Source organism: Drosophila albomicans, chromosome 2R, assembly GCF_009650485.2.
Source record: "Drosophila albomicans strain 15112-1751.03 chromosome 2R, ASM965048v2, whole genome shotgun sequence".
Classification (NCBI taxonomy): domain Eukaryota; kingdom Metazoa; phylum Arthropoda; class Insecta; order Diptera; family Drosophilidae; genus Drosophila; species Drosophila albomicans.
The window spans coordinates 21,742,954-21,765,883 of NC_047631.2; the positions used below are offsets into that span (position 1 = coordinate 21,742,954).

Sequence of the window (22,930 nt, forward strand, 5' to 3'; positions counted from 1 at the left end):
TTGTCACATGCTTTTTGAAAAGTTTTGTGATCTAGCCTTGAATGTCCGCGAAATGTTTTCAAGTTTCGACCATTTGCATCATTAGAATTCATTTGGAACCACAGTGTTGTGTGCACTTAATTGCAATTTCAATTAACTTTGATCATTTCTAAAAACAACTAGCTACTCTACATATGTAGCTATATATCAAAGCTTCCTCAAAGAAAGACATTAGCTTATCCTCATCTACCAGAAAAAAAAACTATTCGTTCCGCTCGGTTATACTTAATACTCTTTTTTTTCCTTTACCCCCAATTAAATGTTTACTTTTATTATTACTTAAAAACTGTAGTTGTTCTTAGACATGAAATTAATGTTGTCTGCGAAATTTGCTTACTATAATTAGCTCGAGCTACATATATTTACTTAATGATATGACTACACCTCGTTGCCTGTTGAAGTCTTCATTAAAACATGACTTTGGGGTATTAATATTACGCCCATTTCGCATTCGTAATAATATTTTAACACATTATTACTAAATGGCAAGCTTAATGCTTAATGGCAGCTAAATGCATTGTAATAAACCCTGTTCCAATTGACTGCATACTTAATTTATTTAAACCAAGTATTTAGCTAACTATTTAACTCATCTTTTGCCATACATAGAATACGCATTTCGCCAACATCTTGTTTAGAGAATTTAGCAATTTTTTGTTTAACCCAATTGACGTTAATCGAAAATCTCTCTTAACTGGTCCGCTGTAAATTACCAAAAGAAAATAGTTCATAGCATTTTAATCGACACGTAACAAGTTTTTCACATTACAAGTATTTTTTTGTGCGTTAACTTAATAAATTATTTTATTTTCTCAGTTGCCTTAACAGTAGCAACTTGTGCACATAAGATAAAGCAAAACGAAAAAAATAAAACAAGTAATTCAAAAACAGATTACATTGTACCAAAACAATGCCATCGTATTTGGAATTCTAATGTTTTTTGTCATGGAACACATTAACTGTGTAACTGCAGCATAGTTGAAGCATGTATTATGGAATCTCATTTTGAAAGCAGCATTAAATTTAAAAGTATGGTCTAGTCTTTAGATTAGAAGGAGCAAATAAATTCACAGTTTGTTTTTTGTCTTTTTTTTTAAATGTTTATTTACACATATACAAATATGTTTAAGAGTTAAATGAAGGAAGCAATATAAATAGGTAAATGCCAAAAACTTAAAAAATTGTGTTGCTTTACATGATTTACATGTGCTGTTAATATTCAAAGCAATGCTTAAACCAAAACGAATACAGGGAGCATTGAAATAGTATCTCTTAGAAGACCTCGTTCGGATCGCCATTTGATTGATCGGCCTTTTGCCTGGCACGAGCCAACTTCGCCGATAGCTCCGACGAACGAATGGTTTTGTACTGCAAAAGATTTGAGATAACACATACGTACATATATAATATTCTTTATCACAACTGTGTGTAATACAATATAATACCTCACAGAAGTTCTTCTGCAGCACAATCTGTGAAATGAGCCGACGACTCTCGCGCTGGCCAAAATAGCTTTCGATGGTGTGTGGCGACAAGGCAAACATCTCCTCTCCGCTGAGCGTGTGCAGACGCTTGATAATGGTATCGGAGAAGCCCTTGCCACGCAGCCATTCCTCCACCTCTTTGGGCTTCGAGTTTTGATTGATGTATATCTCAGGCGTCTTGAGGATCTCCAGATCCTTGCGATGCTGCCTCTGCTGCAGCATGACGCGCAGCTCATCGTTGACACCATCCTGCATCAAATATGTCACATCATCGGCATCGCAATCGTTGCGGGCACGCATAGCTAATGAACAAAAGTGTTGTTATAGATTTATCTTCTTTTAGAATTTGTAGTTAACCGTAACTCACCTGCCATGGCACCAACATTGGCCATGTTGCGTTTGAGTGTGCCACTGGGCGTTTCAGTTGGGGTTCCGCTCTCGCTTGGCGGCATTGGCGGCGGCACCGGCACGGAGGCAGGCATGGAGTAGGATCGTGGCATCATCTTGTTCGCACCCACCGGTTGTTGGGACTCTCGATCTGCTGGCGGCACATACATGGCCATTGTGTTGCGATAGAGTGGATTGTTGGCCTCGCCATTGGCATCGCCATTCTCCGAAGCCAATGAGTCCGTGTCGCGTGCCTTGCGATTGCTGGCGGGATCAAAGTTGTAGGGTATGAGCACAGTGTGTGGCACGTAGCCAACGTTGCCAACGGAATTGCGTGCCTTCCACCAGTTGCGGGAGTCATCAATTATCTGTGCTCAAGTCAAATTGTCGATATGCTAAGGCCATAAATCAGACACTCGATCGATGATGTCAGCTTACCTCTAAGTATTCGCCCTTTGTCACATTCAGTTCCTTATCATTTGTCGCCTGCTTGTTGTAGGCCACCTCGGCAATGTCCACATTGCGGGTCTGCAAGCGACCCAGCCAAGTGCGATTGGTGCCCGGACTCAAGGGTACTGGGCTGGCCAACGGAGTTTGTGGCTTCTTGATGGCGGGAGCTAAATACGGCACCGGCTCATCGACACACCAATCGGGCGACCATTCGTCATAGAATATGGGATGGTAGGATTCCTTTTGATCTTGGAACTGATCCTTGGGCACAGTCCAGTTCGGACCCAAGCTCAACCAGAGGTCCTTCTCATTGGAGTCGAGTGTGCCATTCAGAAATGTAACTGTTTCTCTGCGCAGCAATGGATGCACAATGCTTTCGGGCAAATGGGCGCCATCGTAGATGTCATTGCAGACATTGACAATCGACTGCAGCGACACGAACACATTGTGCACGGGATTAATGCCCTTGCTGAAGTGATTCTGCAGTTTCACCGAAAAGTTGAGTGCCAACTTGATCTTGGACAGAATGTCAGCGAATTCGCTCTCAATAGGCGGACGTGAGCGCAGCACCAGCAAACCCTCGCCATGGGGATTGTGTTCATTCTTGCGGGATTGCAACTCCAGCAAAGCCTCGGAAGCATAGTGCAGACGAGCAATGAAGCGTTCAATATCCTCGCTAAAATGTAGAGATTAGTGAGTTGACAAACTATATACGGAATATATAATTATACTTACAAGCAGTGATTTATCACCTGCACATCTTTATCGGTTTGCTCACGATCCTGAGCATTCTTTTCGGCAGCGATGCCAGCCACAGCTGCTGCAATACCAAATTGATCCTTGGCCTGTTGATTGCCAGGACGCTCGGGTTTTGGCAGCTTAATGGGCGTCTTATTGCGATCCACAGTCACTGGAGTGCCACTGGCCAGTTGTCGCAGATCCTCAACCAAATGCACTGAATTCACATCCGTAACCTAAAGAAGTATTTAAATTATCTTTCTATTTGAATTTAGTATACAAGATTTACTAACTTGAAAGATGTGCATTTCTGTGTTGCCTAGAGAGATGCCCGGCACCGTGAATATCAAGATATTGTTGTAGGTCTCCAGTGGATCATCGCTGATAAAAGCCGTTGGCTCTGTTATCAAGCTGCCCGGAAAGTTTTCAATTTCCTTCATATCCTTATCAAGCATGACAAGCCATTGGCCATTGAAGCACATATACATCTTATGTGGCCAAATGCCCCCCGTCTTATCAAGCTCGATGAGCAATTTCATTTTTTCCTTTGGCTGCTTCGATTCGACCTCATTTTTCAATTTGAACGTGGCCAGGTGATCCAACGCATATGTTGGCTTATTATCATCATTATCACTGGAGTGAGCTCCATTCTCATACCCGTTTCGTAGCATACTACTGTAAGAATTGAACAAAGTTTATAGATAAAGTATTCGAGTATCTCTGTTTTGTATGTGAGTGTGTATGCAAACAATTGGAAATTAAGTATGACATTCAAATAATCTGATAGTTGGCTGAAAAACGATATTCACACAAAACTTAAGGGCACCAAATTGAAGAATTTTCAAAGTTCATTAAACACTGTTACACTTTGAAAATTTTAGTAAATTTAACTTTTCTGTTTTATGATAATAGTCACGCTTAGGAATGGATGATTTTTGTTAATTTATATAGCATATTCATAGAATTCCAAGTGTCCTTTACTCATCTAGTTCTCACTGAAGTGATATTAATATTAAAATCAAATATTTTTCACATTCTCAATATCTAAAATAGTTCGTTAAATCATCTTAACAATTATCAGTTTTTAAACTGAAATCAAAGCTATTGTAAATCACTTAGATAGTGCACCAAGAACTTTGTTCATCATTACACGTGTATATTTTTAATCGGAAATCAAACTATTGTTAATCACTTAGATAGTACTCCAAGAATTCTATGTATTTCTTGCTACTTCCAAAAAAATGAAAACACACACTCTCAATATCCAATAGAGTATTCGACATAATTGTTAATTAATTATAGCTCCATATGCGGTCACGATCTTAGATATCCATAGAAGCCAAATGGCATTTTGAAAAATATTCACCTACGCGTAACCAAAACGGGTCGAAAGTATTTGATAGTCCTGTTGCCTGGCTTGACCATGTTAACGCGTTTACAATTGCAGTACAACTAACGACTATATTTAGAGTGTGTTTGGACTGAGTGTTTGCGCGACGAAATTATAAATGAAAGTAATTTCAAATTGCGAAAATGTATTGTCAGCTTAGAAATATGAATGAAGATGATGATGTATTACTAAGTAAATACTATATAGTATATCGATAAATATATATTCTCTTCATTATGTACACAACGGAAGAGTAAAGTTTACTCAATACACCTGTGCAATTAGAATTGTGTGTGTGTGCTTGTGTGTGTGCGAGTGTAAGTGTTGCGCTGATTAGATAAGGCCCAAATATAGCGCCTGCCTTTGGTTTTGCACCTTACACTACACTGTCAATGCCACACACAGCAGTTGTTGGTAGGAAATTCTTTGCAAATGAAGCAATCACTTTTAAAGCGCTGTTACATAAACTCCAATTAAAGGTCAATCAGCATATTTTTAGTCCGTGATTGCAGACGAGTTGAGTTGGTGTTTTTGCTTTTACTTTTGCTTGCGTTTTCTTGTTCATAGATTCTTATTGATAGCATGACATCATAATCAGTTATCATTGCCATTATCACTAGAATACATATGCGAGCGATAATATTATAGTATGTGATATATACTCCTTATATGCTCCATGTATAGTCGCGGCCGCTATCTTTTCACTGATCTTGATTTATTTCTTATATCAAACGAAAGGCTTATGGTGGCTAATTCTAAAATACACGAACACACGAAAATGATGAGCAATCTGCTGCTGCTGTTGTTACCTTAGACGAGATATTCACCCACTGCTCTAGGCTGCTTGCTCTAGCGAAAACTTCCACTCTCGACCCGCCGCGAATCAGATTTGAACTAACTGCCAATGGCAATGGGCTTCAGCGGAGCGGTATCAGATATCAGCTATCAGTTATCAGCTTCGTTCTCCAACAACAACCGACTATTAATTGATTGCTCGAAATTGTTTCGCTTTGAATCTTATCGGCGGGAGCTTCGTACGCAAAAGGTTTCGTTTTTTGTTGTTTTATCTACGTTTTGCGTTTGTTTTCATTTCGAGTATTATTTGTGTTTCTGTTTGAACTGCTTCCTTTTTTCGTATACTGTTATCAAAAGTACACAAACACCTGTGTAATAAGTATTAAAGAATGAACTTGTGCCACATTTTATTACCACATTCTTAAAACGCACTACTAAATTCCATTCGTAAAGCATTCCAACCGCCGACAGCGACGCATCCGGAGCTCAATTTGGATATAACATCAATAAAAATAAATAAAAATATGTCACTGTAAAAAAAACATATCTACTTAAAACTGAACATATACAATTTTTTTTAATTCATCAAAAACGGCGCATAAATAAGTATGTCAAATTAACTGTCGGAAATTGGTCTGCAAAACCAGCCTCAGTAATGTTATAGCTATTATTATAAATTAACTATCGTTCACATCTAATTTTTAAACGGGTTGTCACACACACACATATAATTTGTGGCTATCATACACATATAATTTATAAACAATCTTAATTTAGACAAAGAAATCAATCTTAATTTGCAATCCGTCAATCAACTATTACGCTTTGTTATTCTTTGCAAAACGAGTAAATAATTATCCAATTTTCTTTACTTTAGTTTATTTTTAATGTATAGAAAAAAAGATTTACAAACATAAAAGGGATTACAAATGTTTTAGACTTGTATGGATTTGTTGTAAAAACCGTTGCAAGTGAAACTTGTTTCTGTTTATGATTATGAGTATTAAAGTGACACTGCACCTGGAAAGAAAATAATTGATTCGCAGCACGTCTGTGAAAACATGACAACTTCCTGATCAACATGACAGCTGAAAAGAATATGTTAGATGAAGCAAATAAATTCACTTCATGTTTCATGTTCATGTAGTTCTTTATTAGGTAAAGAAGTAAGTAAGTAAGTACTTCGTCATCCGCTTTATGTTGGATTACATTTTTTTAAAGATTCGATGCTAAATATTTTATATTGCATTTGTTGCTCTGCTTCTCACAAAGTGGGTCATCAGCGTGCTAAGTTCGATGGCCTTAAACGCCTACACTTAAATACGCAGCATTTAAACGGGGTCATTAAAAAAGACGCCCAAGCCAAATAAACAAACTGACAAGCAAGTTGTACTTAATGGTTTTATATACATTTTACATATATTTGCAACTCTGTATTTGGATTCGCAAGTATAGATACAAATATTTGCTTATATAGTATAGTAAATGTTACTTAAGGTTGAGGTTTGTTCACTTTTTCTTTCATTGGATGTGCAACCTGCATTCCACAGGTGGCTGAGTAAATGGAGATTAGGAACATCGTCTACTATAAATTCGTCTTGCCATTAATTGGGGGTTTTTTCGTTACGCTCCAAGTTGCACTGTCCACTGTCTTCTGTCCACAATCTTCCATTGCCGAATTATGCCACATTGTTACAATCTACCAGTCGATTGCTGCAAATGAAAATGGCAAATCAATCATTGTTGTATAAGTTCAATGTATAATTAGTTTTTTGTTGTTATTACTGAACTTGCTTATCACATGAAACCATAAGTTTATATCAAAATTAAATCAAACTTTCCTACTGCATTGTGACTCAGTGCGCCGACATTGCTTTTGAGATATCAACCAACCAAGCGGCGTTGGACATGTGAGCACAGGGGTTTTCAACCAAATTCATAATAATTGTGCAGCAGGCACGTTCCAAGCACCTCAACCACCTTGCCACTCACTCACCTGTTCGACTGCAATCTGAATATATTCTCGGGCACAGCGCGCACATTCGAGTTCAGACATAAAAGCTTGCTTCCGTTCATGCCTCTATAGGCATCCAATAAAGTGCTGTGGGTTGACGTCTGTTGCAGCTGATGACGCTGATGAATTCTGGAGAATTGCTCGGCTAAACAACATTTAATAGTATTTAATTAGCGATAAGATTTTATAAACCATATTTTTACACCCAATCTTACACAGAATGCAGCTAAAAGTGGGTCCCACAGTGCCATTGACAATGCGCTCGGAAATGCCTCCAATTATAAGATCCACATCCTTGCATTCTCTGTAGAGGTTCTTCAGCTTATCCAAGATCTGTAAAGCAGAGATATATAAGTTCAATCTGTAGTGAAATTTATGATTATTCCCTTTACTTACCTCCCTGGGGATATAGGGCTCAAAGTCGACCCAACCAGTAACCTTCTTCGTATTGCTGCAAGCCTCCAAGTATTTGTAGTATGGCTGAAGTCCATGGTCGCGTCCTCTTTGTATGTCAAATGCCAAGGCATCGGCATGAGTTGGCTTCGTGCGTTCATGCCACACAATCTGCCACGAATCAATAAAAGCGAAAGAGTTGACATTTAAATGGCTAAGGTGAAGGCCTTTCTGCTACTTACGGCACCAACATAGGAAGCATCCATCTTCATGGCACGCTCATGGAGTAAACTCTGCAGGATCTCGTTCAGTTTCTGGGGTGTGTACTGAATTTGGGGTGTGTAAATTTCATTCTTGAGCTCAAACAGATTGGTCAGTGGCAGGACATTACTTTAAAAAATAATTTATTAGTTGGTTTTAACAATGTATTAACTTTACTCACTTATTTGAGGCAACATCATTAGTATTGGCCAAATTGTGCAGCACATTGGGCAGCATTGAGAAGTAGAAACGAATGGCGGCAACTCCAAATTCATTGGAGACCTCAGGCTCAGGTTGCCCCGCTGTTGCTGCTGGCGTGTTTAGCACCTGAGCAGCAGTGTTGGCGCCCAGCACCTCGGGCAACCATTCATTCATGATCACACGACGATAGATATCCACATTGATGGTCTTCGCTGCCTGGAACAATTGTTCATCGTTCCAATTCTTGTGGCGCGATAAAAGCTCAGCGGCAATGCGATTGTGATTGCGCAAAAAGATGGTGTAGACAAGAATGGAGAGAGGATTGCTATTGACTCGTGAGTCACCGGCAACAAAACAATTGGTGGCATTTGCATTGTCGCCCCAAGCACAGAAGGTGTGCTCATCATTGTCCGAGGTGCGAGGCAGCAGATTACCATTGGAACTGGACTTTAAAGTGCCCCTTGACAGCGTACGCATTTTGTTTTGAGCAGCATCGGTGAAGCCATAAAGCTGAGAGAGATCCAGGATGCCAGTGGCTTGATTGAGCTGAAAATAAAGTATTAAAATTATAGAACTGATCTCATTTGGGAACTAATTTACCTGCTCGGCACCGCCGAAGTTGCAGCTTTCGCCCACAGCAAGTGCGCTGCGTACATAGTTCAAGCAGTTATGGAAACCGTATTTATCCTGGGACGTGATTGGAGCACAGAACGGATGATGAAAGCGTGGCTGCAACTTGTGCTGATCGCGATTGCAGCACTCGATAGGCAAACCACTGCCTGTTAATTGAGAAGTATCAATCAGTTATGAAATTTTAAGTCTTTTATAAACTTTACTTACTCATCGACTGCGAAACTGTTTTGCTGAGATCGTGTTCAACGAACTGTGCAAACTGCACCAACACCAAGTTCAAGTTGCGACTGTCATCGCTGCGGCTTCTTGAGCGCGTCTTCTCGGCGGCCTCATTTTCACGATCGTAGAGCGCCATGCTAATGTCCCAAGCGTTGGGCTGATCACGCTCATTGTACAGCTTTAAAATGGTTTCATTTATTAATTGTTTAAAATATAAAAAGATCCTAAATACTTGCCTGATGGAAACCATCCTTATAGTCCTGTGGCAACAGGCGCCTGAAAGCGTGATGTCCATCACGTTGGGTGTTCAACAACCTCTCGCACTCCGACCTTAGAGTGCTGCCCTCTGGCAGCGGCTTCGACTCCAAATAGGTGCGACATTGATCGCCACTGATAGCCTCGGGATCACATTTGCTGTTGTAGATGTAGAGACTTGCCTTGAGCATTTTCAGCGCAATATCACTGTCCAGCTTGGACTTTTCATTGGGCAACGTGTCGAGAAGTTGAGCATGTGACAAGCTGCCATTCTGCACCGTAATGGCAGAGCTTAAAAGATTATCTTCCAGCCTAAAGCGCACCACAGATAATTAATAAATAAGCATTATGAATAAACATTTAGATTGCAATGTTTAAGAATTACCTTTTTTGTCTATTAATTGAATCGACTCCAGATGTCACAAATCCCTTCCATTGAGCAGGTGTAATGTCATCCAGGCTTGATTTGACATCATTGGTAACTGTTATATGTGCTATAATAGGAAGAGGAATCTTTAGATTTAGGTATTTTATTTAAGATCGTCTAGAAAATTGTTACTATTTTCTAAGAAAAAAGAGAGGTGAGTGCAGGGTCAGATCATTAATCAATCTTAAGAATTTTGTCGTTTACACATCACAATTGATTCTTCTTCTACTTACTCATATGCAACTGCATAGTTTGGGAATATTCCGCTAATGAATAGCTGTCAACACTTGAATTAGCCTAATAAAATTTGCTCACCCTTAGTTAGAGGAAGATTATTCTTAATTCTCTGATGAGCACGAATAGTTAATATGTACATTCGCTTATATTTTACAGTGGAAAACTTTGTAAAGTAAATTTACCAAATTTAAACTGCACGTTTAATCAATAAGTGCATAGAGTTCACAATTTGCATAGTTACCCAATAATAACAAGCTTACTTTATCTAATTGCATCACAACAAATCATTTAACAAACAAAAATAATACTACTTACATTGCGAAATGTCGAACTTTAGCGCAATATTACGATCGGGTGCTGACGCCACTATTACGATAGCGGTCAGCAAAAGGTAAACACTTTGCCACATTATGAGTGTTTGATGGGATTCACAAAGAATATTCTAAATCAATAGTCAATCTATTAGCACAAACATAAATGTTGTATAGGCGCTCGGTGTCAATTCTCTGACCGTTCACAATTGATAAGAGATTGACTGGTACTTGTTGTTAAATTTTGTTATCGTAAGCCAAAGCCGCTCGATGCCTCCGATCGGGCGGTTCAAATACAACTGAATTCTATGTAAATCTCATCAAAATGCACGGCTGAGCTTCGGCTCTGCTATTATCAGAGGCATGAGCGCTCTTAAAGCCGGGCAGAGGCGTTTGTTCTCCAGAGAGCGTTAAAGAGCGATCAATCGAGTTGTGAGGCTTTAAAATACTCTTACAATATGCCTACATACATATATTATTATTTTAATATTTGCAACTGATAGTGTTCTATGGAAAACAGAATCATCTATTGAATTTGCGTTTTTGTCTTGAAAAAATCCCAAAAGATGGGAAAAAATTATAATCAGCTTAAATTCAGAAAAATCAATGTTCATATGATTATAATGCAACAATTTATATTTCTTATTTTGTCACACTTTGATAACTGTATAATACATCATATATTTTAAAGAGTATTCAAATGTTAAAGCGGAAAAAGGGAATCTGGGCTTAATACGCACATGATGTTTTTCTTTGTTGTGGGAGTATAAAAGTATTTATGTCCATAAGCGTTTGTATATAAACAGTTCGTCATCTACTTTCGTATGTACGTGTGTGTATTACGTGCTTGGACAAAGGCAAACGTACATACATACATACTTACATATATGAGCCAAATTAGCATCACAAGCTGCTCTTTGTAAGCAGAACAGGGATACTCCATAGGTGGGAAACAAAATATATTCTGTTCCAAAGTTAGGCTGACATCACTGATTCCAAAAATACGAATTTTTACAAACAAGTACGATTCTTTTAAAACATTTCATATACAAGCCAATATTGACGCATACCTGTAAATTAAATTCAAGCCAAAAAGGCTTTATTCTGGACTATAAAATTGGGTTTATATGTTAAATAAAAGTTTATATTTTAACTGAAAAAGGTACTCGTTTTTGAGTTTTGGTCTTATGACATTTATTTTATCAAAAAAATATTTCATGATGGTTTATTTGTATATGTATTTTTAAGAGCTTGATGAGCTCTGTTGGAAATTATTTTAATTATTTAATTTTAAAGAAAACTTCGAATGTTTTTGTATTTTTATACAACCATAAACAAAGGTCTTAAGCTGAAAGGTCGTTATTATTTATAATATTAATTCATAAGCTTATCCTAATTGGAAACTAAACACTTACAGCTCCTTTAACACTATTTTCAAATTTTCTGTTATCGATTAATGTAAATGATAATGCTAATGTTAAGACGTTGTGCAGAATAGTACTAAAATGGGGTGTTTTGCCAATGTAGCAGAGCGGTCACACTGTGTCTGCGTTTTGCCGAATTATCGTGTTTTTGGTGTGTACAGCAACTTTTAATATTAATAAAATACAATTAATACGTGTTAAAAGTTGAATATAATCGTAAAGAAATTCTCAATAGCAATGCCCTCACTAGATGCAGATGTCTCCAACGAGCAATTCAACAATGAGCAGTCCAAACCAATGTCTGGTCCAATCGTGGGCATTATTTACCCGCCCCCGGAAGTTAGAAGTATCCTTTTTTAAAAGAAAAAAATCATAATATATATTTATACACAGCGTAAGGTTTTCCATATTACTCAAATTTATAACTAACTAGATATTGTCGACAAAACCGCTAGTTTTGTTGCCCGCAATGGACCCGAGTTTGAGGCTCGCATCCGGCAAAACGAATTAGGAAACCCAAAGTTTAACTTTTTAAATGGAGGTGATCCCTATCACGCATACTATAGACACAAGGTCAATGAGTTTCGGGAAGGCAATGGCAAGTATTTTATCCGTGTGATACATTAACAAATTCAACTACAGTTGATTAACTTTGATTCCACATAGATGCTGGCTTAACGGCAGTCGCGGGTCTCAAGCAACTGGCTGTGAGCAGTGCAGCTCAGCAGCGGCAGCAGGAGATATTAAAGCAGGTGGTCGAGCAGCAGTTTGTGCCTAAAGAGCCTCCAGCGGAGTTTGAATTCATTGCCGATCCGCCCTCCATTGCAGCTATGGATTTGTAAGTGAATCTCTTAGCTTTATTGCAATAGTTACTTCGATTTTGCTTTTTGCAGGGATATTGTAAAGCTAACCGCTCAATTTGTGGCCCGAAATGGTCGACAGTTTCTTACAAATTTGATGAGTCGCGAACAAAGAAATTTCCAATTTGATTTTCTGAGGCCGCAGCATTCGCTGTTTCAATACTTTACCAAGCTGCTGGAACAGTACACCAAAGTGCTGATACCGCCAAAGGATTTGCTGACCAAGCTACGTTTCGAAAGTTCTCCGGGCCGTGCCAGTCAGGTTAAAGTGCTTGAGCAGGTCAAATACCGCGCCAACTGGCAACGACATCAGGAGGCACAACGCCGCCGGGAAGAGGAGAAAATTGAACGTGAACGTGTTGCTTATGCACAGATTGATTGGCATGACTTCGTCGTTGTGGAGACGGTGGATTATCAACCGTTTGAGAGCGGCAACTTTCCGCCACCAACCAATCCTGATGAAGTTGGCGCTCGTGTGCTCATGGAGGAGCGTCTATTGGAGGAGGAAGGTGACATTGAAATGCAAATTGAATCCGACGATGAGGATGACTCGCCATTGGCCAGTCACCTGGACAGTGGCGTTAAGTTGTCACAAATGGAGAATCGTGTGGGCATCCAGATGAAGAATGCCACCGCTTATGGACAACCGGCGAATGCCAAGCGTGACAACACACAGGTACAAGATATGGACGAAGCTTCCAGCGATGAGGATACACCAACTACAAAGATGCAGCCATCTGTGGCGCCCATGTTGCCGCCAACGCATGACAAGGTCGTGGTCAAGAAATACGATCCCAAGGCAACGCAGCCCAAGCCAGCGCCCGTGGCAACCGACGAATATCTTATATCGCCCATTACAGGCGAGAAGATTCCAGCTTCCAAGGTATCGGAGCATATGCGCATTGGTTTGCTCGATCCTCGCTGGGTGGAGCAGCGTGACAAGCACACGGTTGAAAAGATCAATCAGGACAATGTATTTGCTGCTGGCACTGCTATCGAGGCAAGTTTGAAGCAGTTGGCCGAACGACGTACGGATATCTTTGGTGTGGGCGATGAGGAAACTGTTATTGGCAAGAAACTGGGCGAGGAAGAGACCAAAAAGGATGATCGTGTCACCTGGGATGGTCATACGTCCAGTGTGGAGGCAGCAACGCGTGCAGCTCGTGCCAATATTACGCTGGAAGATCAAATCCATCAAATACACAAGGTTAAGGGTCTGCTTCACGACGAAGAGAAAGAGAAAATTGGACCCAAGCCAGTGGGAAACAAGGCAACGCTATCGGCGCCACCGCAGCCATCCTCTTCGAAGAATCAGCACAGCAATCATCCGCACAGCCAGCCACAGCATCACCAAGGTGGTGGTGGAGGTGGCGGTCATCACCATCCGCCACCCCATCATCATCATCAGTCGCATCCACCGCCATCATCGATGCATCAACATCAACAGCATCAGCAGCAGCCGCCGCCACACAACATGCCACCTGCTGGCAATCCGGTGATGATGATGCAGCGACCTCCCATGATGCGTAAGTTAAGCATTCTTTAATTATTGCAATGCAGTATTATTGATTTTGTTTTTTATTTAGCTACTCCTTATGGTGGGGGTCCTGGTGGCTACATGAATATGCCATCTGGCGGTGGTCCACCGCAGATTTCACCGGCGCCGCCAGTTGAGATTATGCCCATGGAAGATGAGCCGCCCACTAAGAAGATACGTTCCGAAGATAATCTCATACCGGAGGCAGAATTCATTTCCTTGCACAAGGTCAGCTATATTAATAGAATACACCATAAAGTGCTCTAAATAACGCTTTAAACTATTTGCAGAGTCCTGTAACTATTCAAGTGCAAGTGCCGAACACGGACAAATCGGAATGGAAGCTGAATGGTCAAATGATTGCCGTGACGTTGGCGCTAACTGATCCCATTGCCAACCTCAAGGCAAAGCTGCAGGACGAAACGGGCATGCCACCCGCAAAGCAAAAGATATTCTACGAGGTAAATCAGTTCGTTAATGCCTTAAACGCTTTAATGCAAATCCTTAATTTCTCTTTTCAGGGCATGTTCTTCAAAGACAACAATACCATGGCTTTCTATAATCTGCTCAGCGGCACCACCGTCCATCTCCAAGTCAAGGAGCGTGGTGGTCGCAAGAAGTAAAAGTAGTATCAATAACGTAACATTAGCATTTATTTGTAAATGTTTATTTTTTTGTGAATGCTTTTGCAATCGTAATAAAAAAATTGTCAATCACAGCATAATTTTTTTGTTTGTTAATTGCACTTTCAGAGTTATACATTAATAATCAGTGTATAAAAATATATGAGTGTGGAATGTATGTGTTTTGTGGTGTCTGGAATCGCATGATAGTCGATACTAGTTAGTAGTAGTGTGGAATGCGAAATTTTCGTTTAAATATTACGGAGGGTTGTTACGATATTATTGGCTCTCTAAGATTGAAGCCATGTCCCGATATCGCTGCAGCATAGGCACATATATGGACTCACTGTCCTTGTTTGGTTCGCAGACAAGTTTTAGGAGGTTTGGCGTAAGACTTAGAATATAGTCGCGATAGCTTTTAATATCTTTCGTGTCATTAGCACTAATATAGCAGGCATACGCTGCGCGATAAGCAGCTCCCACGAGTGCAGCCTCACTCTCAGTCTGAAAGAAATACACATTTACTAATTATAGCGAGACACAGAAAAACCAAACAATTTACCTGTTGATAAACGGGTGCATTGAAGACGTCAGCAATGACTTGCAGTATAGATTTGTTGACCGACGCACCGCCTGTGGCAAGAATTTTGGATTCGCTGCCAAAAAGAAAGCCCATATCCTCGGCAATGGCGCGATGATGCAGCATCTGTCCCTCAATTAGCGCACGTATTTCGATTTGAGGCGAGCTGAATCTATAAAATTCAAATATGCACAAAATTAGTAAACATTACATTTTGATTATTTATATGCACTTACTTGAGTACACCCTTTTTGGCATCTGCGGAATTGATGTCAATATCTTTGTTCCAGCGCAGCGTTCCTTTTGCCTTCGGTATGATTTCCATTTCATCAAAGTGAATAGCCATGTTGCCAAAATTGCCACGAGGTGTCGACTCCAGCAACTCATTGAACTTCTCCCAATTGCCGTTAGTCTCCGATTTGTTCATCGCTTCGCGCACCAAAGAACCATTTCTAAAACTAAATGCCAAATTTATCAGTTATTGCCATAATTAATAGGATTATTTAACACCTACCATAACAGACCCATGTATTGCTGTATTTCGGTTGGATGACACAGCACATGGCCCTGCTCCAAATTTGGTGGCTCTATCAGACTCATCATTAGTGTGTCGCTGGTGCCGAGAGAGACACTGAGCCAATTCTGATCGACAATCATGCCGGCCAGCGCCGATGGATTATCTCCAGTGCAGGCGACAACTTGACAATTTTCAGAGAAGCAAAAACGTTGTACAAAATAGTCGGACACCTTGCCAAGAATTGTGAAGCCACTGACTGGTTCGCACAGGCGTTCCTCTAGGTCAGGAGCACAGGCATTGAGGCAAGCCTTAGACCAGGTCTTTTTGCGTATATCCAACAGATTCATGCCCGATCCATCGGCATAATCAATTGGCGCCACTTTGCCCAGAAATAGCGAAGCTAAAAAACTGCTAACCAAAGAGATTCGTTTGGCATCCTCATAAGCATGCGTGCGTTGTTGATAGATCTTTCGTATTTGTGGTCCCGTGAAGCGTTCATAGCATTTCGAACCTGTCAGCTCAACCATTTTGGACATGCCGCCAATGGCCGTTTCCATTTCCAAACACTGCTTCGATGTGGATGCATCCATCCAGATGGGAGTGCGATTCACCACAAAAGCCGAATCATCAACTTGTGCATGCAGAAACTTATTGGAATCGAGATTTTGTAGAGCCGCAATGCCGTGTTTTGACCAGTAAACAGAACCGTGTTGTTGTGCAGAGCCAGAGATGGCAACCACTGTGCCCAAATCAACTTCCTGCATTACCAAGCGATCCAAGACGATGTCCATCGCCTTGACCCACATGACGGGCTGCACAAAGAACCTGAAGAGCATTGAGAAATTAGGATACAATGTGTGTACAATAATGTGGAAAACTTACTCGAATTTATTGGGACCTGCATTGGCGCCTCCTGTGGTACGGAACTCGGGCAAATCACTGTCGAACTTTACTTCTGCCGAGGCAACCACACTTAGATCCGAGCCCAATAGAATGGCTTTAAGCTGAAAAGATTGTCGATTATATGGGAAATAGAATATTTCAATCTTTAAGATAACCTCGCTGGCCTTACCTTTTGGGTGCTCAAGTCAAAGCCTAAAAAGTTCTGTTCTACGTTAGTTTCTGGTACAAACTTACTATTGCACATACAATATTGCCGTTCTGTAGTTAAGTTGGCTTTGAAAAGCACCTTATTAAGTACTTTTCGACTAAAAGGTATCATTATGAATTTAAATCGAAATTTTGACAAACATTAATTTCGAGGAATTATAAATGTAAAAAAAATGAGGCCATGCCAAACATACTTTAGAGTCAATCAACTTAATGATAATTGCTTGTTTAAAATTTATGTAAAGAATCCTAACGAAATTGAGGAAACTAAGAGCTACAGTTTTCCCAAACTTAAAACTTAAAGTCAATGGCAATGCTAGCTTCAAGCATTTGTTATGAGAACATTTTGAATCTTAGAACAACTGAAGCAATGAAAATCATAAAAGTTAATTGACTGACTCTTTTAATGCTCACGAAATTTGAGAAATAAAGGGGGAAGGGGGGAAGTCAGAAGCTGAATTCATTTTAATTGCCAGGAGAATTTGCGGAAAATGTCATTTTAATTTGACTAACCGGCAAAAATGTCCTTGGGCGTGTCATGGGACGTCAGTGCGGCAGTCCTTAAGAGACAGACACACCTTAAAAGTAACGATCAAACAACAGCAACCACAGTTAAACGGACAACCGCCTAAAGGGCGATTGAGAGTCAATGTTTACGTCATGGCTTACTCTATACACACACAAACACGGATACACATACATACACGAAGATTTGCAGATGTGTGTACTTCATTATTGACATGTGTTTATGATTCTTGAGTTTGCTACAGCTACAAGTGGGTGTCGAATAAAACCGATCAAACAAACTGGCTATAAAGTAATGGCACGACTTGGCTAAAATTGAATTGCAGCGCCATGAGTAAACACATACATATAAATGAACAAATACATGAAAATAATTAGGTTCGAGGCTATGGCCCGAAATTGATAAGCAAAGTGCTGCCTATGAGATTAGAATTTCGCATTTAACCTTTTCCAATAACATTGCGAACTTTTCAATGAGAACGGCTCATCTGCATAGATATGTGCCGCGTAAGCAACTAAAGCGGAACTGGAGGCGCTCATGGCAAATCACTATAACTACTTCTAGTTTAATTAATAATTATATGCATATTTACTCGCAGTAGTTTCATTACCTTTTGCGTGCTCAAGTCAAAGCCGAGGAATGTTTGTTGTGAGCCCTGCTCCTGTTGAGGCATGTTTGTTTACGTTGTGCTCTTCGTTTTGTTTCTGCTCCGTGTTGGAAAGTCTTGACCAATTGGCGTCTTCTATGCAAGAAATAGCTTCTTTGTAATAATCCCAAGCGTAGCATCCACTTTCGAGCCCGTTGGTTTTGATAATAAACTACCAACGATGCTTTCAGAGCGACAACCGCCCCAGTCAGCGTAATCTCTGTTGGCGTCGAAAGCGTAGGCATTCATTCATCAAGTATGCGATATTCATAAATATCGATGACGTTATCGATTTATTTATAGCACCGATTTTTTATGGTAAATTATTTTTTTTGTAGGCACATAATAAACATTTATTTTTGAAGAAATTATCCATTGTACATGAATTCAGTCTTCCTTAAACTGTTTTTATTTTTTATTTATAAAACATGTTTATTTACCTGCATTTGAATAAATATACCAAAATAAAGAAACCCCTAGAAACCACAGCTGGTTTCACTTGTATAGAGTTAACATACAAACTAAAGCAGTTCCTATAAAATGGCGCGTAATTTCAAAAAGTCTGTTAATATCGTTCTTTTTTAATTATTACAATTGCATAATGAGGGAGCAATTTATTATTTATTTTTATAGGTATTCTTAAACAAATTCAATTTTCTACAGCATTTTGCTTAACAGCTTTTTTTCAATTATGTGCTAAACATATTAAAAGCACGCACAGAACCAGGGTTGTGCTGCTCAACAGCTGTTTCCCAGGGCAGCTAAACAGCTATTGCTCTCTGACAGTTCATTCAGTTTACTAGTGTGTGTGTGAAGGAAAATAAGACTTCAAATTGCAAATTCATATTTTTTTTTGAAATACTTTAAATAAGAATGTCGTTAAACTACGAAGAAATGAGTTGGTCAGGTAAATATCAAAATAGAGCATTGACACTTCCATTGAACAGTAGTTTTAATTGAAAAATAATAAATGCCCCACTTATGTAGTTGCGGCAAACTGATGTGTACTTACACAGACACATATGCACACATATGCAGCTAGTTAACCAATAGAGTTTAATGATGAGATTTACATTTAATTTGTTTTACAGATGTGCGGGATCAGTTCAGGAAATGGCGCGAGGAGTCTGGGCGACACAGCGATGAGGTGGTTCAGTTGTGGGTGGCAGTACTGGAGGACAAAGTCCAAAAGACCGGTAATGAACGGCATTTGATACTAGAGCAAGTCATTGTGGCTGCCTTGGACACTGCACGCTTCGACATTGCCACAAAGTGCACAAAGCAACTGAACGAAGAGTTTCCCGGAAGCCTGCGTGTGATGAAGTTCAAGGCAATGCGATTGGAGGCACTCGAACAGTACGATTCAGCCATCGAAGTGCTGGATGCCATCATTGAGAAGGATGAGACAAATGCAGCGCCACGCAAACGAAAGATTGCTATAATGAAGGCGCGAGGATTGCGCTTGGATGCCATCAAAGAACTGAATGCCTATTTGAAAAAGTAACCCCTTCATTTTGCTGGTTGAAATGTGTACTAATTTTAAAAAATCCTATCCAGATTCATGTCGGACCAGGAGGCGTGGCAGGAGCTGTGTAACTTGTACATGGGCGAGGGTGAATATGGCAAGGCAGCATTCTGCATGGAGGAAGTACTGCTACACAATCCCCACAGTCATCTGATACATCAACGTCTGGCCGAGATCCGTTACACTATGGTAAAGTGGCATTTACATTCTGTCAATTACAAGTAATTTAAATCATTTCCGTTGCTTTTGCAGGGTGGCTTGGAAAACATTGAAATCGCTCGCACTTATTACTCGCAGGCCATCAAACTCAATCCACACAATTTACGTGCACTCTATGGTCTCTTTTTGTGCTGCAGTTATTTGGCCAACTCGAAGGCAGTGAGTTCGAAGCGCAAGGAGTCTCAGAAGCTCGCTCAATGGGCCTTGGAGCAGGCTTCGATTCATACTGCCAACCACACAACGATCAAGAATAATGAGAAATTAATAGCATCGCTGGATTCTGCTTTCGGTGGTTTGGAGATCAAGTCGAATTGACCCATAACTAACGATGATGTTGTTAGCATAGGTGCAATACCCGACAAAACGTAAACAATTCCAAATATGCTTAAAATACCATCTACAAATAGTCTTACTATATGTTTCAAGAACACGAATGCAACGTGAGCTGATCAGCCAAATTCGTGTATATTATATTCATCTTATAGTTTTGTTATGGTGTTTGTCCCCAGCCTCGATCAATCTTACAAAGCAAGAGTGCATTAATAAGTCTAGCTAAAATCGTAAATACAATATATACCACTCATTTAATGCACTTTGCGCCCGATCCTATAAATGATGTATCAAACAATTGGCCAATTTTGTGTATTAGCATTAATAAAGAGCTGAATTCAATATACCGATTATTTATTACGTTTTGTGGATTTTTGCCTAATTGAAATTTATTTCATATTGTGTTTAATCTTTAATCTTTGGCATTTGACGTAGCATTTCGCATATTTCTGGTCAAATATAAGCTGTTTAAATATGGCAAAATTAATTATAGATCTGGCACATGTGTTGATTATATCAACCAGAATTGAACAAACAAACTTTGTGCGAGATTTATAGCTAATATTTGAAATAAAACAAACAAGTTCGATTTTTGGATTTATAACACAATTGATTGGGTATTTTGAATAGTTAGCGTATAAGAACTTAAATCAATTTTACTTATAGGCAAATTTAAGGAGCATAATATAGATAGTCAAGAAAACTCCAGGTGTTTGCTTACTGTCATATGTTACTTATTTTTTAAGCTCTAATAGATACCGTACTGTTTACTATTGTGTATTATTGTTGTAAATGGGGTTAGTGGAATCTTCTTGCAGTCCACATTGAATTGAATTTGTAATCATCATTGTTTTGTTCGCATACACACACAGGCACACATACAGATTGTACATATTTACAATGAACATATGAGAGTCTCTCTGTAGGTGTAATCGAGTGCAATGGACTGGACAACAGCTAGGGTATCGCAAAGGCCTGAAGTGATAAGGCCTCATCGTTGCTTGGACTAAAAATAAAACATCAGCAGCCCAATGCAACAATCTTTGTGTTGTGTGGTGTGTTTCAACTCAATGGAAAGTTCTTGAGTTTGTGATACGCTTGAATCTTTAGTTGGTGGACGAACCATTGCCATTGCGAGTGTGCAACTTCTTTGCCGGCTTCACTCGAAAGAATTCCTTAAAGCTGAGCGTGGGCGATGCACCTTTGCTGCCTCTGTGTGGCTTCTCCGAGGTGCTCGTGGACTCTTGTCCGTGTCCAGCCATGGACGCACATGAGGATGAGGCGGCAGTTCGACGTCCATTTTCCATGGTGTGATCTTGCTCGCCGTAACCATAACGCGGTACACCGTCCAGATACTTGAGATTGGGCAGCACTTGGAGTATATAGTCGCGAGCATAGGCATCAGCTGAGGCGGGACCGTGATTTTTGAATACGGTTTGAATACCCGGATTGCCCATGCAGGAAAGCTGCTCCAGTGCCGGACAGCGTCGCTCTATGCGATGTATCCAATCGGTGATGTTGCAAATATCACAATTGTTTATCCTACAGATCAAGTTTATTGAAAATCAATTCAGACACCACTTCAATGATAACTTACCACAATATTTTAAGGTTGGGCAGGTAGGGAAGTGTGTTCACATCTAAATTACCATTGCGATCCAGGATGAGCGTATGCAGATCCTCAAAGAAAGAAAGAAACTTGAGGTTCTGAAAATTGTTGTGACTCAAATCAAGGAACTTGGTCTGTGCAGCAAACTTGTCCGCCAATCGTCTTGGAATTGTGCATAGATTTTCATAGGCCAACGAGATGCGATTGTCATCCTCCAGCACAATATCGGTGAAGGCATCTTCGCTGGTCGCACAGCTGCTGTTGGATATGAATCCACTCAGCGAATACGGATTGGGTGAGATCATCTTGTCCTCCACAGTCGGCGTAGTGAAGTACACGTCGTTAAAGTCGCTATCGGGTTGCGGACACGGATAAAGCGATTCCAGTGACTGAATGTTGGCACACGTTTTCAGCACCTCTTGCAGACGACAGTTGTTGCTGTGAATACAACGATCTTTTAATGAAGAGTCAACGTTAACGCGCCAAATATGTGAGATTAGATACCTAGAAAGGTCTTCCGAGTGTGATCGTCCAGATGTTGATGCTTCAGACATAACGGCTGCAAGTCATTACTCCAAAGAATGAATTGTGTGCTCCCAAATTCACTGCAAGCTGCCTGAGTTTAGGTCCATACGGAGAACACAATCCGAAGTCACTCCTCACCCAACGAGAAGAACAGAGCAAGTGACAACAGTCAAGATTTTGAGTCTTTAACACTCGGACAAATGTATTTGTACTATGTACTTATCTGTGTGTGTGTGTGTGTGTGTGTGTGTGCAATCGCAGTAGTCGTCGCAAGGCGTGCACACAAATACATATCTATATTACATTCTGAATACAAACAAAAAACAAGAACAACAATAGGAAGACCGTACCGCCTGGATGCCAGTGTTTTGTCTTTGTTTATACTCTACTTATACTACTATCTGTCACAGTGCTATAATACTATTTGACTAAACTTGGATGCCCAGAGTCTCGCTTAATTTCAAACGAAAAGGGCAACCAACCGAGCTTGGCTATTTTTAGATGTTGTGGATACATCGTTATAAAGAAAAGTATATCAACCTAGCATCACGCATACCCTGTACTTACAGAAAATAATTTTCTCTCTAGTGAAATGCTAAACAAAGAACAGAATATGTCTTCTGAAAATGATTTAAAATTCAGATCTTCAGTTTTATTCGATTTAA

At 39.9% G+C, this 22,930-nt stretch overlaps 6 protein-coding genes across 13 annotated transcripts; 2 read left to right on the plus strand and 4 right to left on the minus strand.

The window, feature by feature from the left end:
• Nucleotides 1-1,132: 1,132 nt before the first annotated feature.
• On the minus strand, nt 1,133-5,398 carry LOC117575702 (epidermal growth factor receptor kinase substrate 8-like protein 2). Of its 4 annotated transcripts, none has more exons than XM_034260024.2 (7): nt 5,298-5,398; nt 3,392-3,773; nt 3,096-3,334; nt 2,349-3,036; nt 1,891-2,278; nt 1,485-1,825; nt 1,133-1,407 (listed from the first exon to the last, which is right to left on the minus strand). In XM_034260024.2, the coding sequence occupies exons 2-7, from the start codon at nt 3,767-3,769 to the stop codon at nt 1,312-1,314; spliced, it is 2,130 nt and encodes a 709-aa protein (XP_034115915.1). In that variant the 5' UTR covers nt 3,770-3,773; nt 5,298-5,398; the 3' UTR covers nt 1,133-1,311. The 4 variants fall into 4 exon arrangements, with proteins under 4 accessions (XP_034115915.1, XP_034115916.1, XP_034115914.1 ...); XM_034260025.2 differs by having other exon boundaries at nt 3,392-3,770; nt 5,298-5,386; XM_034260023.2 differs by lacking the exon at nt 5,298-5,398 and adding an exon at nt 4,465-4,549 and having other exon boundaries at nt 3,392-3,770.
• Nucleotides 5,399-6,676: 1,278 nt separating this feature from the next.
• LOC117575139 (chorion peroxidase) lies at nt 6,677-10,528 on the minus strand. Its single transcript, XM_034259245.2, has 11 exons — nt 10,239-10,528; nt 9,645-9,753; nt 9,241-9,571; nt 8,993-9,182; nt 8,753-8,931; nt 8,133-8,698; nt 7,933-8,080; nt 7,694-7,861; nt 7,513-7,630; nt 7,280-7,442; nt 6,677-6,996 (listed from the first exon to the last, which is right to left on the minus strand). The coding sequence occupies exons 1-11, from the start codon at nt 10,330-10,332 to the stop codon at nt 6,963-6,965; spliced, it is 2,100 nt and encodes a 699-aa protein (XP_034115136.1). The 5' UTR covers nt 10,333-10,528; the 3' UTR covers nt 6,677-6,962.
• Nucleotides 10,529-11,758: 1,230 nt separating this feature from the next.
• On the plus strand, nt 11,759-14,779 carry LOC117574093 (splicing factor 3A subunit 1). Of its 3 annotated transcripts, none has more exons than XM_034257728.2 (8): nt 11,759-11,809; nt 11,894-12,004; nt 12,092-12,256; nt 12,325-12,496; nt 12,552-14,044; nt 14,105-14,283; nt 14,346-14,516; nt 14,577-14,779. In XM_034257728.2, exons 2-8 carry the CDS (start codon nt 11,896-11,898, stop codon nt 14,676-14,678), a joined length of 2,391 nt encoding a protein of 796 aa, XP_034113619.1. In that variant the 5' UTR covers nt 11,759-11,809; nt 11,894-11,895; the 3' UTR covers nt 14,679-14,779. The 3 variants fall into 3 exon arrangements, with proteins under 3 accessions (XP_034113619.1, XP_051862509.1, XP_034113620.1); XM_052006549.1 differs by having other exon boundaries at nt 11,787-11,809; nt 11,881-12,004; XM_034257729.2 differs by lacking the exon at nt 11,759-11,809 and having other exon boundaries at nt 11,839-12,004.
• On the minus strand, nt 14,756-18,292 carry LOC117574094 (xylulose kinase). Of its 2 annotated transcripts, XM_034257731.2 has the most exons (7): nt 17,590-17,633; nt 16,848-16,983; nt 16,658-16,779; nt 15,773-16,600; nt 15,495-15,716; nt 15,241-15,430; nt 14,756-15,182 (listed from the first exon to the last, which is right to left on the minus strand). In XM_034257731.2, exons 1-7 carry the CDS (start codon nt 17,625-17,627, stop codon nt 14,958-14,960), a joined length of 1,761 nt encoding a protein of 586 aa, XP_034113622.2. In that variant the 5' UTR covers nt 17,628-17,633; the 3' UTR covers nt 14,756-14,957. The 2 variants fall into 2 exon arrangements, with proteins under 2 accessions (XP_034113622.2, XP_034113623.1); XM_034257732.2 differs by lacking the exons at nt 16,848-16,983; nt 17,590-17,633 and adding an exon at nt 18,022-18,292 and having other exon boundaries at nt 14,759-15,182.
• Nucleotides 18,293-18,847: 555 nt separating this feature from the next.
• On the plus strand, nt 18,848-20,473 carry LOC117575045 (ER membrane protein complex subunit 2). The gene is made up of 4 exons (XM_034259128.1): nt 18,848-18,964; nt 19,149-19,557; nt 19,615-19,771; nt 19,835-20,473. The coding sequence occupies exons 1-4, from the start codon at nt 18,931-18,933 to the stop codon at nt 20,114-20,116; spliced, it is 882 nt and encodes a 293-aa protein (XP_034115019.1). The 5' UTR covers nt 18,848-18,930; the 3' UTR covers nt 20,117-20,473.
• Nucleotides 20,474-20,785: 312 nt separating this feature from the next.
• LOC117575044 (leucine-rich melanocyte differentiation-associated protein-like) lies at nt 20,786-22,436 on the minus strand. Of its 2 annotated transcripts, none has more exons than XM_052006746.1 (3): nt 22,245-22,436; nt 21,729-22,194; nt 20,786-21,673 (listed from the first exon to the last, which is right to left on the minus strand). In XM_052006746.1, exons 2-3 carry the CDS (start codon nt 22,043-22,045, stop codon nt 21,238-21,240), a joined length of 753 nt encoding a protein of 250 aa, XP_051862706.1. In that variant the 5' UTR covers nt 22,046-22,194; nt 22,245-22,436; the 3' UTR covers nt 20,786-21,237. The 2 variants fall into 2 exon arrangements, with proteins under 2 accessions (XP_051862706.1, XP_034115018.1); XM_034259127.2 differs by having other exon boundaries at nt 21,729-22,178; nt 22,245-22,435.
• Between the last annotated feature and the right edge of the window lie 494 nt (nt 22,437-22,930).